We start from the raw sequence: 15,000 nt of genomic DNA, 5'->3' as shown, positions 1-15,000 counted from the left end.
TCCCTCCCTCTCTCTCTCTCTCTCTCTCTCTCTCTCTCTCCCTCTCTCCCTCCTTCTCTCCCTCTCCCCCTCCTTCTCTCTCTCTCTCTCCCTCTCTCCCCCTCCTTCTCTCTCTCTCTCCCTCTCCCTCTCCCTCCCTCTCTCTCTCTCTCTCTCTCTCTCTCTCCCTCCTTCTCTCCCTCTCCCCCTCCTTCTCTCTCTCTCTCTCCCCCTCTCTCCCTCCCCCTCTCCCTCTCCCTCTCCCTCTCCCTCTCCCTCTCCCTCTCCCTCTCCCTCTCCCTCTCCCTCTCCCTCTCCCTCTCCCTCTCTCCCAGCTGGCCGACGCTCGCTTCGTGCCAGGCGATCACACCGACAACCCCGGGCACCGAATGAACACAGGAGCCGCGGCGGCAGCAGCAGAAGCAGCGGGGCGACACCGCGACACGACACGACACCGCCGCCTCTTCTTCTTCCACTTCTTCTTCTTCTTCTTCTTCTTCTTCGCGCCTGGACTCGCGCGTCAAACGCAGTCGCATCTCCTCCACATCGATCGCAGAATGTTATTTACAGTTGCGGCCGCTTCACGCGCGCTTTGACGGGATCGATCCGCCGTCACCGCCGCCGTCACCGGGACCGACCGTCTGAACTGACTGACGGGGGAAGAACGCGGACGGGACGAGGACGTATCGATACACATTTTTTTTGCGTGCTTTTTTTTTTTTTTTGCGTGCTTTTTTTGAAAACAAGCCCGGAGGCGTCGCACCGCGTCCCGGACATGGCGTGACAAGAGCCATGGGACTCGTTACCGCGGACGTGAACGTGCCGCTACTTTGAGGACTCGCGCTTGTATTTGTCCAGTGGGTGTGCAAACAGCCATAACAATTAAATAAATAAAGAAACAAATAAACAAGTGAAGGTTAAAGGGGGGGTTCCTTGAGCAATATGGCCGGTGAGTGGGGCTGGGGACGCTGGCACAGGCTCTCCACGGCCCCTCGATGCTAGCCGAGGCGGATGGCACGGTCCCCCATGGCAGCGACAGCTCTATGAGGACAAGCAATATTAATAACAATATCAATCCGGGCTCGTCGATCTTAATCTCCAAGATGGAAGACGTGGTCATCCCGTTCTCGTCCGAGGTGCCCTGCGACAATAACGGGCAGCGCATGTGGTGGGCATTCCTCGCCTCCTCCATGGTGACGTTCTTCGGGGGTCTCTTCATCATTCTGCTGTGGAGGACGCTCAAGTATATGTGGACCGTGTGCTGCCATTGCAACATCAAGAGCAAGGTACAGAGAGATATACACATCATCGGAGAGTAATCGGACTACTGGGGAGTGAGATCCGATTGTGGCTGTGAGAGATCTGATAAGCAACAGCACCTGGTGACATCTGTTGTGTTTGTAGTTTTAAAGAGCATTTATTATGGTTATTATGCAGAGAAATGGGTTAAATACTCCATACCACATAAATAATACTAATAATATAAAATAATAATAATGTCAATAATAATAATATAATAATAATAATAATGATAAAAATACACTTTTTTAGACGATACAATGTAATTTTTCATGATTTAATTAATTCTTCTTTTGGTTAATTACACCCCAACAACACAATCAAACATCAACACTAAAGCATACACTTACACACTTTATGAATGACTTTCTTTATGTTGCTATGTTGTTACGATGAAGGTCAAGATCATTGTGAACTCTTCTGTAAAGGTCAAACGATATCTTGTTTATGTCATTTCCTTCAGTTACTTTCGATACTTGTTCAAATGAGTTTCGATACCAGTTTTTAGTGTCCGATTTGCAATACTTTGGACTATTTGATAATCTGATCACTGCAGAAATCAGGTCATAATCAGATTTGTTGCATGTTTAGATAGATAGCGCGCAGGGATGTCACAATATCAAAGTCTTACGATTATTGTGAGATTTTTTGTTTGCTAAATGACAGTTTTTTGCGTTGGGTTCACATTGGTCCGGTGGCGTGCACATGTGCCGTTCCTCTTTGGTGCAGCTCTTCCACAGCCTGTTTCACTGCTGCTCGTCTCTGCTTCCCCCGGACAGGATTGTATCTGCTGTGTTCACGTACACCCACATTCAGAGCGCTGGCACATTTGAGTAGGATGAGAGGAGAGCGAGAATTGATGAAAGAAAGAAATAAAAAATGCATCATTCTGATCCCGACAGAGCAGCGTAGGACTTTCCTGTTTGCTATGGTCAATGTCTGGTGGAGACTGCAGAGTTTCACATTTTACGCAGAAGTTTGAATGTTTTTGGATTGGTCGTTTCACTTTCTCATCTGCAGTGACGTTTGTTCGTCTGTTTGAATGCTTGGCTGGCTTCACTAAACAATTAGGTTTCCAAGACAACCGGCTCATGCCAAATTACCAGTATGCAACCTGAGTTCCATCGCTAAAATCCCTCAACTGCACTGGAAAATGTACAATCTGAAGTAAGACGACGAGTTAAAAAGTATAGGATATAAGTAGAATTTATCTTAGAGTATATTTTGACTTTCTTTTAATTAGATTTGTAAGTTTTGCTCTTATTTGAAGTGTTTTAGCATTTTTTCCCTCTCATTTCAAGTTAGAAAATGCTTGTCTTTTACTCATTATGTAAAACAAGTTAATTTACACTTGTTCCATTGGCAATATTACTTTAAGGTAATCAAAATATACTCAAAACAAGATAAATACTACTTATTTCAAGCACTTATTAATGAGTTGACCAGTGGAATATGGAGAAGTTGTGTGTAAAAATAATTGTTTTCAGTTGCAGTGTTTGTTCATTTTAACGTCATATTCTAATATTGACAAAGATCAATATATGTATTTAATAGGTGTATTTTGCATTACCAATATGGACTTTTTTTGGGGAACGATTTCTTTGAAGGCGAATGTGGTGATGGACGGCCAGCTTTGTGTTGTAACCCGCTGAAAGAAGGTCCCGGGTTGAATTCCCAGACCGCATGGGGCCTTTCTGTGTGGGCTTTTGCGTGCTCTCCTTGTGTCTGGCTCCTATGGGTGCTCTGGTTTCCCCTAAAACATGTGGGTCAGGGTGGCCTATGGCAACGGGACACCTCAGAACAAACCCACAGTGTCGTGTCGTTTGGTTGAACAGCTTTTACGTAATTACAGATCAAACCGGTCGCTAATATAATGTAGTGAACTGTAGGTTTGAACATCATGAAGTCATTCATAAATGTTTGGTGGGGGTAATTATTCAGGCAATGCAAAAAAGGAGAAAGATAAGAAGAGTAGTAGTACTTGTTGTAGTAGTAGTAGTTGTATAGGGTTTGATTTGTGTATCTAAACTGGTAAATTATTTTGGTAATGTGGCTATTAACACTCAAATATACCACTAAATATTCTATTAAATAAACAATAAATAAAATGAATAATAAATAAAGCAAACAATAATTAAATGCATAATAATAATTAAATGCTTAATAATAATAATGATAATAATAATAATAATAATAATAATAATAATAATAATAATAATAATAATAATAATAATGATTGTAATCATTTTAAGAGCAAAATTATGCCACAATTAAATATCTACTCAAAAAAAAAATGTTAAAAACAAATCTGGCTGTTTATGTCTTGATCTATTTTTGTTCAGAAAGTTTGATTTGATAAAGCAGATATCAGACTAAAGAATTGGTGATCTATTACTCATTGTGATTAAAGATAATTCAGGATTCCACATGTAAACTGATGTTTCTCTTCTCATATAATAATGTAGTTGTAGTAACATAAGACTTGAATACAAATAAATGCAGGACTATTCACTTGAATCTTGTGACATTGCTACAGCTTTACTAAGACTTAGCTCAGATGCCCTTCCGTGCTGCATCTCTCCTACACTTCATTCATTCTTCAAACCTCTGGAGTGCAGCGTTAACGGCCCTCATAACATTAAGAGTATGTGGATCTATTTCAGCGCGCGGAGGTGACTTGCATGTAAATGTGCTGGGGGTGGCCTACATTACGCGTGCATCCAGGCGCCATGTGTGGCTACATGTGAGTCACCCAGGCTTTTTATAGGGCGAGGACCCCAGGACGCGCACGGGGCCCGAGCACAGGAGGCAGCAACATGTCGGCTCTGCAATGCACTTGTCAAGGCCAGGGAGGCAAAACACTGGATCTGTGCAGGAGAATGTGACATTTTTGACGTTGAGGATGTCATTAAGTATAAGTAATAGTGTGTTGTGGGAGTTTGACGTGGCTTTTTTTTAATTATGAATAATTTTAAGCCAGATGGTTGTGGATTATTGTATAAATGGTGTGCATCTGGCAAATGATTTTACTTGATATATTGTGCCAACTCTATCAGGGATTTCCATATTTCATTGTGATTATTGACTGTTGAATTCAAAATGAGCACTAGAGGTGGGTGATGCAGACAAAAAAGAACATCTCTGTGTATTTTTGGAGTATCTTGATAACAATATTCAAATTATAATACTTAAATTCTACAACAGACAGTGTGTTATAAACATATCTTTTAAATGTGTTGCTTTAACTATCAGACAATATATTATGAAATAAGTGTAAAATTACCACTTCATTTAAATGCTTGGACAGTTCTTTTTGTAGCATTTTTATTTTTTTTGCAAGACTAGACAAATTTGTAGAGCACATTTTTGTAGACAAGACGATTGAAAGTGCTTCACACAACAGGAAAAAATGCATTAAAATCACACAGACATGACAGAAATCATCAAACAGAGAGTTTGAGTAGAGTAGCACACATCTTCAGGAAGACTGTTCCAGATGTTTAGTCCTGACTCTGGCACCAGCAGGAGGCCGGTCCATATTTAGTCCTGACTCTGGCACCAGCAGGAGGCCGGTCCATGTTTAGTCCTGACTCTGGCACCAGCAGGAGGCCGGTCCATGTTTAGTCCTGACTCTGGCACCAGCAGGAGGCCGGTCCATGTTTAGTCCTGACTCTGGCACCAGCAGGAGGCCGGTCCATGTTTAGTCCTGACTCTGGCACCAGCAGGAGGCCGGTCCATGTTTAGTCCTGACTCTGGGCACCAGCAGGAGGCCGGTCCATGTTTAGTCCTGACTCTGGCACCAGCAGGAGGCCGGTCCCTGAGGTCCTCAGAGTCACTAACATGTCCGAGATGTACTTTGGTGCTTGGCCATGGAGAGACTAATAGACAAGCAAAGCTGCTTGTCTATTAGTCCTGTGCTCAGGACTAATGTGATGGTACTTCCTGGTTCTAGTCAGGACCCGAGCAGCAGCGTTCTGGATGTACTTGATATTCAGATTTTGGATATCCTAAATACAGCATTCAATATAATATATTTTATTTGTTCTGTTCCAATAAAATGAACACATTTGATCATACATAGATAGCAAATAGACTACCAAGCCTGTTTTGGTTCCGTTGTGTCCTTTTAACATTTTCACCCAAATGGAGCCTTAAAGTGAGAGAGGACACACTGAAAAGGACACTTGGCTTGCCGTAGACAACAACACGTGCACTGCATCTGTCCTTGTGTGTTTTGGGCCGCATCCAATTCACATGTACAGCGCATCCTTCCTCCTCCTGCTCCTCTGCCATGTCCTTTTGGTTTCCTAGACCCTTGATGGCGCTTCCTGTCTCCTTGTGTGACAGGTGTGAGCCGGAGCAGAGGGAAAGAGTCCTAAACTGACAGTAATATGGCGTTCCTCCTCTAACCGCTTCACTGAACCCACCAAGGCTGAGAAGCTGTGGTCCTCTGTCAACCTGTGTTTGCTACTTGTCACCTCCAATTGCCATTCCGAGTCAATAGTGTGCTTTCACTATTGATTTAGCTCTGAAACGCAATGGATTATTCACGCAACATTACCTCATAATGCGATTATGACATGTTAATAGCACAAAACAAATGAATGCGTTCTTTGGTTTTTCATTAGCTCGCAAAGAATGTATTGAAAAGGAAAACTAAAAAACAACATTAATATGCTGAAATTGTATTGCGTGTACCAACAATACAGGAAAAAGTTACCCGACTTGATAAATAGAACCATCTTTTTGACTCTGAAGAGGAGAAGATGGAGAGGCTAAGCTGTACTGGCCGATGGAGATAAAGAATGGTAGAACGGGAGAAGTAATTAAGAAATGGTTGCTATGTCAACAACCTGGAGATGCACCGATTGGATCAAATTACTCGTCTGAAAGCAAAAGAAAGGGATTCTTGGAAGAGGAGGTCGGTACATCAATTTGTAGTACAAGGACTGCGTATTGCCTAGCTCACCATGCAGTGCGTATTTCGATACAAGGTCCACGATACATGTCCCGATACGTGGAGCTTCACAATTATCGTCCTATGACTAATTCCCCATTTTCAGCTCAGCAGACCCAGCCGTAATGCAGCTGTCCGTTGTTAATAAGTGCAGAACTCAACAATTTACGATGAATTGCCAAGAACTTCATCACGATATGTTGCCGTATCACTATTTTGCCTAAAGTGTTAAGAAGCTTTCAAATTGACACGTTGCAACACACATGTCTTCCCGTCTCCGTTGTCCCCTCCTTCTTTTAGGTCCATCCCACCGCTCCAGCCCCATCATCCTTCATACTCAACACTTGCAAAGACACTGATGAATCCAGCTCCCCGATATAACGAGGTGTTCCATTTTGTGACCGTTCGCCCGCTCGTGTATCATCATTCTACCGGGGCGTGATGAAACCTAGACATGCACTATCCTTACCCTACCCTACCCCGCTGACCGTTGCGTCGGGGAGAAGGGGGACGACACGGCGACCACGTTGGATGACTTTGGTGGTCGGCTTGACACTTGGCTGCGCTTCCAGAAGTCTTGTTAGGGAGTATTAAGGATGGAAACCGGATCTGCGTTCAGCTGACTGGGGCGGTCGGCTGAGTTGGCATGGGCTAGAAAGACTTTGCAACGCCGGGCGAAGAGGTGAGAACTGCAAATCTGTGCTTCCAGCGATACCAGGAAGTGTCAATCTCCAGCTAGGAAATGGAGGTGGAAAAGTTTGAGGATGGTGCGAGGCAGATGAAGGATTTGGGGGGCAATGTGGTGTAGCGTTGCATGGTGGTGGAGCCATGCGCACCGCTCCACACACCCGCAGCTGTGGCCTAATTCTTTCACATGGTCTCCTTTGTGGAGATTAAGAGCCAGAGGTCGCGACTGGTGAAGATTGTGCTGAAAGATGGAATATGAGATGACATAAAGGAAAGGAACTACAGAGGGGCGATAGTAACTGATAGTAACTCTTCTACCAACTTCTTTGTAAATCGGTTGTGCTGGAAAATAGAAGTAGGATTTTACTCAGGGGTTAGATTTTTGTGTTAAAGGAGAACTAAGTAACATTTTTACCTCATCAAATGTCTTTGTAAGTCCCTGTGATGGTTAAATATGTATTCTCGGGACGTTTGAAGCAGCCGTCTTCACAACGTGCAGTCTCTGGGTGGAAAACTAACCTTGCAACATGGCTGACACCTATCCCGGCCCATACTATCCTGGCCCAAACTATCCTGGCCCAAACTATCCTGGCCCAAACTATCCTGGCCCAAACTATCCTGGCCCAAACTATCCTGGCCCAAACTATCCTGGTCCATACTATCCTGGCCCAAACTATCCTGGTCCATACTATCCTGGCCCAAACTATCCTGGCCCAAACTGTCCTGGTCCATACTATCCTGGCCCAAACTATCCTGGCCCAAACTATCCTGGCCCAAACTATCCTGGCCCAAACTATCCTGGCCCAAACTATCCTGGCCCAAACTGTCCTGGTCCATACTATCCTGGCCCAAACTATCCTGGCCCAAACTATCCTGGCCCAAACTATCCCGGCCCAAACTATCCCGGCCCAAACTATCCCGGCCCAAACTATCCTTTTTTCCCCTTATCAAGCGAATATACGTTGTAAGTGAATATACCTTATTATTGCCACAATGGAGCTGCAGGGGGAGCTCTATTGAAGTTGCTTAGTTCTAAAGCAACATACAGTGTGCACTGCGCGGCTGAAGAAGAAAAACTGGTTAGCGTGCACAGATAGTTCAATGAGTAAACGCTAGCTTGTTCACACATCAGTGACATCAGGGACTTACAACGGTAACATTTCCAGATATTATGACGATAGTTTTTCTAAGTTTTCAAAGCGAAAGAAATCTCTGTATTTTTACTCTCAAATATCGATCTCGAAAAGGCAAATATTAGCTCGGCTGGGAAAAAAGGAGAAAATATCTGTTTGGAACCATCCCTACTCATGTCTGGTTTGATTCACGTACCTTTCTTTGTGGAGTTTGCATGCTCTCCCTGTGTCTGGATTGGTTTTCTCCACATCTCCTGACCAAGATCCTGGCTCAGAGTTGGAAAAATAAGGTTTGCTGCCCACTGCTCCTGACAAGTTTACCCAAATATGTTGAAAAATGTGTCAAATGCAACAAAACGACTGATAACATATTAAAGAAAACTGTAGATCCGGAACACTTTTGACTGCCTTTTTAAGCTTGTGATTTAGGCTGTTTTTAGTGAAGGCAACAAGTCCAACATCTACACCGCTTCTGTATCAGACCTTCACTAGAGCACTCACTGACCCTTTGTCGAAGAACTCTCCTCTCTTCCTTTTTTCACCATTATTTAAAATCCAGAAGGTTCTCAGTGTATTATGTAACAGAGCTGTTGCTGCTTAACTTTCAAGCTTCACACATCCGAAGTCAGGTTTCCTTCGCAGAGGGGAAAGTCGCTGTGCCGAGCTTATGCATATGTATGAGTGACACAAATCTATGCAAAAGCAGCGAGGGCTTCTGAAGTGGAGGGGCTGCCTGGCTCCTGCAGGCTTGTTAGCGCACACGGCTCCTCTGTTTCCTGCTCCTCCGGCGGTGCACGCGGGGCCTTCTCACTGTCACTGTTTCACATCCTGCTGCCATCCACTGTGTAATGACATTTCCCAGCACATATCACGTTATTCTGCTTGTTGCACCTTTGCATTAGGGCGGGGCACTTAACCGAGCGATTAAGATGACAATATTCAGTCATTTCTAATGGTGGAGGCTTTTGAATCAAGGTCTACAGCCAAGCAGTTAAAACATGTGGTTTGCAGGAAGAAATCTAACTATTTTTGGTGTTAAATAGCAATGATTAAAGGTCTGTATTGTTTATCTTCATTTAAAGCCATGATTAGATTAAAACTTATATCGAAAATGATGACTGATCAATATAAAGAACAAAAAATGTCTCCCAGCCCCATTTGTACTGTGTAATTTGTCTCCAAATGACTTATTTTTTGCAAACTGAGACTGGTGATCGCAGATGGAAGTTGCTGTTTGTTTATTAATCATAAATCTATGTATTTTTTATGCACTAAATGTTTATTATTGATGAATTGGCAAAGTTATAAGCTAGTTAGCATAGCGTTAGGACATTTTGAACAATTTGGGGAAAACATCTATTTGTAATTTTTCCATCAAGCAATGAAGTTGTGATTATATTTGTGTTTTATGTTTTCATAATTGTTCAAGGTTCACGTTTAAACTGACAAAAACACTATAGTAGGCCTATGAATTGACAAACTAATATATATTGTGTTTAAGAACATGTTTGTACAAATCTAAACTACAGAGTTAGCACTTAGCAGCTTTAATGCAGAATATGTTCATGTTTGTGGAGGAAATGAGCGACTCTTATGCCATAAATATATTAAACATTTGGCTAAATTAGTCCCTGAATGTATTATTTAAATTTGTGGGTCCAGTATCTATGAGTAAATAAGTGTTTATACCCATATCCTCTACAGACTTACACTAGTCTAGCTTCTAATTTCAATCTGTGCATCCCTCTATGTACAGCTTGTGTAGGCAGAGTTGTTAGAAATCCATTCCGTCCCAGCCTTTTAACTGCTCTCCTTTAATTAACAACATTAAAGATGCCGTCCATTAGTTTACACCGTGCAGCCTCCTTCGGCTCCTCAGACTCCTGACTCCACATCACGGTGCAGCTCAAGGTCTGCAGACTGCATCTTCACATCTTTTATTTATGATCTCCTGCACTTTCAAACAGAATACACAAATAACACCAGGTCTGAGATGTAAAGTTCACTTTCTTTAAAAACATGAGAATAAATATTGAGTTTATAGATGTTATGTCTTAATGATTCGAAAGCAATGTTACAAGACTAATTATGTACTTGTTTATTGTGTTAATTAATGTGTTAAAGGTGCACTATGTAACATTTCTGGTGGAGGGTCCGCCACCTGTTGCTGCTTTACTTGGAATGTTCCACAATGTCATTAAACTTATCTGTATCTACAATTAAATGACAGATTTTTATTATTTTGTCTCTTCATGGAAAAGGAGTTTAATGGCTTGAATAGTTAAAATTACAACATTAAACCTTATATTACGTCAGTTTTTTTTAAGACACATCTGCATGTGTTTGTTTTGTAACATTTCCCCCTTGTTTTAAGGCTATTTTAAAGTAAAATGTATTCTTATCCCATTCACTTGTTTGGAATGTTGGATTATGTATTTTAGGCACGTTCTGGAATAAAGTTGAATTCAAACGTGTAAAGGCCTGATGTCAGAAACAAATAGCTCTGAAAATAATCTTAAAATCTTTACCATTTTGTTTTTTGGGACAACTACAGCTCCTCCCTGTTTGTTTCTAACTAAGCACCTCTAGACCACCTTCTGGTCCCCCACCTCACTTTATTGCATTGACCAATCCCCCTCTTGCGTCGCCCCTGGACTGAATCCTTTTGATATGACAAATTAGCAGAAAAGGCTATTGTCACGATTGACACCAGTAAAACCTTGATTGGCAAAAATGAACATCTGAACAAATGATTAAATACAAAGATAAACCTTTGTTTCATTGTTTAAAACGCTTTGAGACGGCAACAGACAATCTCCTGACTTTTGAACTAATGTATTTGCACTTGTGGAGTGTAACAGATTTATACAACACCCGAGCGTACATTAAGGCACTTTCATTTTATTTTTATGGCCTCTTGCAAAATCCATTCACGCACGGCATCCACACAATACAATTTCTCTCGCTATTTGCATTTATATAGCTTTGAGTTTAATGTTGCCATTATTCTGCCATCTCTATTAGGCCAATATTGTCTTGTATGTTCTGGCCTGCAACTGTATTATCCCGGCCTCCATTTTGGATCATAAAATGGTTCATGTGATCTAATGAGACGAGGGTGTAGTACACGTCAGACGGGGATGTCATCATAGCCCTGAGCAAATGTCTGGGCCAAACCGGTTCTTCATGTAAATCAGCGTTATACCTCCTCCACCAGGGAAATGCGCGTTCAGTCAATCAGAACGACTCCCCCGTATTTTTAAAGTCCAAACACCATCGGACTCACACAGATCAATTCAACTGACAAATATCCTTCACTACAGAGTCGGCTAAATTGAATGTTTGTAGTTCTGACAGAATGAGCCACCGTAACCGGAATCACAGCAAAAGTAGAGCATGCAGCTAATGTGACGATACTAGTGCAGTGGCTAGTGCTGATTCTCAACTCCTTTCCCTGGTTTCAAATGTCTTTTTATTAAAGTTGCATTATCCAATTTCTCCATGTTATAAAATGCAATCTTTTTTTCCCCCTGACCAGATTAGTTTAGGAATCGGACCGCTGTAAACCTTTTAAAATGATGATAAATATCAGGTACAGCCCCTTTAAGGTTTAAGTCAATATTACAATCTAAAAATGTAAATGTACAAACATTATGATCCATGGGTGTGTAATGTAGCTGACCATTACAAAGGCTTAGGAAGAGAATAAAAGGAAACAAGTGGGTGTTTTAAAGGATTTATTGAGAGGGTTGTTGTGTGAGTTGACCTGCAACAGGAGAGGGAATAAATGTAACTGTTTAGTTTAACAAAATTAAACGTTACTTTACCTTTTGTGTCAGCCATTTTAGGTGCGCCGGCCAAAAGAGTCCCCAGGCAGCCGGAGCACCTTAAGAAGGTTCCGGGGCAGAACATTGTGGGAAAATAGGAGGGGTGTTTTAGGGAAGTGATTATTTTAAAATATATGTTAAGGTTGAAATTGTGCACAGTAAATTAAATAAAGAATATATTTTTGTATTAAATTGAAGTATGTAGAGTGACACTGTTTTTCTACACTAAGCTTTTATCTGTGCTGTGTTAGAAAGATTGTGACTTACCTGGTCCTCTGAGTGGGAGGGTCCATTTAACCCAGTGGCATATAAAAGGTGCCTGGTGGCAGTTGCGCATGTGTTGGTGCTGTGTGAACGTGTTGCTGTATTTTAAACCTCTTTAGTTTTGTAAATCACTATAAAAAAAAATGCACGTTTATCTGCACCCTCTAAAATCGTCTCAACTCTGTCCTCGTCATTGCTGCTGAGGTTGCTATCCGGGCGTAACAGGGTGTCATAGATTATAACTGTATAGCAGGCAAAAAGGTTAAAAAAGTAAATATGAGCCACATTAGTGAGAAAGATGCACCCTGGAGAAGTCGATCAGTTTTATTTAATTTGCCTCATCTAAAGCTGCTCTCTGTCCTCTTAAAAGCAAGACTTGTAAAGACCTTTTTATTGGCACAGTGGGAATATATTTCTTACACATTGTTAGTATTAAACTACACCTTGGCCCTCTTCGTAGTCTTAACTTTCACCCACGGCTAAACCAGTTTCCCGGTTTGATCGCCTTGTCACCGTCAAATCACACAGACTTTTCCACAAGCGGCGATGGCCATTGATTCCTGTTCAATACGACTTGTCTTGGGCTATTGATCACAAGCATTTCAAATCCATCCCGCTTCTGCTGTAGCCTGCCCCAGTCAGTGCGTATGCGAGGACTCTAGCATTCTGTGTTTTAAAGTAGAGTGGATCGGGGAGAGGAGGAAGTGTTGTGTGTTGGCCCGCGCTTGGCAACCGACCAGCTGCACACGGCCGAGAAGCATACTGCACAATCAGCTGTTGCATTCACTAACATGGGCCCAGCGTGGACAGGCCTGCGCCGCCCGCTACATCACACGGCCGAGCTTATAGAAAAATGTAGTGAAAAATGGTGCGGGCGCAGGAAGTGGAGGGTGTCGGGTGACGCGGCGGGGAAAAGGGGCTTCAGCTGTGGGGCGCTGTGGGGAAAGTATGTGCCTGTAGTATAGTGTTTTTTTATGGGTTTAGGATTAATGTGATGGAAATAGAAAAGATACTAAATTAGACTAAAACTAATATCAATATTCTCATTTGAGCAAGGATCTATGTTAAAAATTAAAAATAAATCATATAATTAGAACAAAATTGGGCCTTTCTTAAATCTCTGCCATGTGAAAATGGGCAATATATAAAAATGTTGGTTGTTACTGTAATTCTAAAAAAAAATCAAGATACCTGTATACATTGTTGCCGGTCTATATTGCCCACGCTTAAGGGCATAACGATATAGTATTATTAAAGAAACTACTATTATTATTGCATATATTATTGCATATAACTACTATTATGTTATTGCATATATGTCCAGACTTCTTTATTGCTTCTAAAGACAGCCTTTTTCCACATTATTAATACCTTTAACTTTCATCCTGATATAATATTGAATATACACTGCAAAATTACACCCTCTTTAAACCAGAAGAATGTCCTTGAAATATGTGAAATTAACTTTGTGATTTGTAAGTGTAGTAAGAGTAGTGTGAATTCTTGAAATAAGCTTAATAATCTTATTTATTTAGCATTTATTTAGTAGAAATGTCTTTAAAACAAGATAAATCAGATTGTTGTTGTTTAGATTCAAGTCTTGGTTAGATTCATGACATTTGCAGTGATATTTTAATTGCAATATATAATTTTTGTGTGTGTGCAAATTAATCTGATATTCTTTCCCATGTCAAAAGTGTTATTATGGTCTATTTTCAATGTTCTCATATAGTCTTATAGTGATGGTTCATTGCTACTTCTTCCTGAGGCCAAGCGCTGAACTCCATCCACCATTTGTCATGTTATTCTGTTCTTTTAATACTAACTTTGGAGTTGAGAATGTTATGGATGATATTGCGGACAGTTGGTTATTGATTCGTTCCTCCATTGCACTCGGTTACAGCAGTGCCCACTCTAATCCATCTATATTTGATAAAGCCAGCAGCTACCATCAATGTTGCATTCATTTTTAAGGTTTTCTTGACCCAAAAACGCATATAAAAGTATGAATAAGTCTTGATACCAAAAGGGTTTGAAAGCATGAGCTGGCCTCCTCCCACATGTCCTGGATAAGCAGCGGTTTACATAAAAATTGTGCATAGATATGGAAGTGTCTGGAAAGTGCGTGGATGTACAGCAACATTGCATATTGACTTAAAGGTTATGCAGTGTAGAATCGCCAGCACTTTTGACTTTACAGAATCACAACACCACAGTTACAGAACAAAGTGGAGGAAGTCTTGCACCAGTGACCATCATGCCACTGTGTGAACATAATAAGATAATATAAAGTCTGTATTGGCTTGTCATTCGTTTATACAGCATTTGTGGGACAATAAAGGATTATCTTATCTTATCTTATCTTATACAGTAGTAGTTTGGGGTTTGACTAAAGGTTTTGGGTTAAACAAAAAAAATAACAGTTTAGATAATTAGCGACAAATTTGTAATACTGAAGTTGTTGTTTTGGTGCAAAATGCGAATATCTAGTGTATCATCTAATAGTCAAAAACATAAAAAAAAAGGATGCAAAAAAGCGGTTAAAAAATAAAAATAAAACACATTTGCCATGTCATCTTTAAAACAGTGTAAAATGTGATATTTCTGCACTTTTTTGGGTTAAGTTGCAGTCCTTTCTTGTATTATGCAATGTTTTCACACGTTTCTACTGAACTGCCATAATATCATCTGAATATTATCACCAAAAATAATTTAAAAATAAAAGTCAGGATATTAATTTGCCGTTATCGCCCACCCTGAATAACATCTTAATAATGTTTTATTAAAGCTACCGAACTAGCTATGATCTACTTCACTGTGATTCAAACCCATGATCCTACGCCATTTGAACACA

The 15,000-nt window shown here is 41.0% G+C and overlaps 1 protein-coding gene across 10 annotated transcripts in view; it reads left to right on the top strand.

Moving 5' to 3' along the window:
* Window positions 1–872: 872 nt before the first annotated feature.
* Window positions 873–15,000, top strand: part of kcnma1a (potassium large conductance calcium-activated channel, subfamily M, alpha member 1a) — a 234,199-nt gene continuing 220,071 nt past the window's right edge. For 5 of the 10 annotated variants that reach the window (XM_072436886.1, XM_072436883.1, XM_072436884.1 and 2 more), the window contains exon 1: window positions 874–1,265. In XM_072436886.1, coding sequence (XP_072292987.1) covers window positions 975–1,265 — 291 coding nt within the window. In that variant the 5' untranslated portion in view covers window positions 874–974. Of the gene's footprint in view, window positions 1,266–15,000 lie in introns of all 10 variants that reach the window. The other 5 variants (XM_072436889.1, XM_072436890.1, XM_072436888.1 and 2 more) reach the window with 2 other exon arrangements.

This window comes from Eucyclogobius newberryi, unplaced genomic scaffold, assembly GCF_026437365.1.
Source record: "Eucyclogobius newberryi isolate DKJ021-1_F unplaced genomic scaffold, fEucNew1.0.hap1 SCAF_8, whole genome shotgun sequence".
Taxonomy (NCBI): domain Eukaryota; kingdom Metazoa; phylum Chordata; class Actinopteri; order Gobiiformes; family Gobiidae; genus Eucyclogobius; species Eucyclogobius newberryi.
Note: the sequence above shows the minus strand (reverse complement) of the source record. Positions and strands in the feature narration are given on the sequence as shown.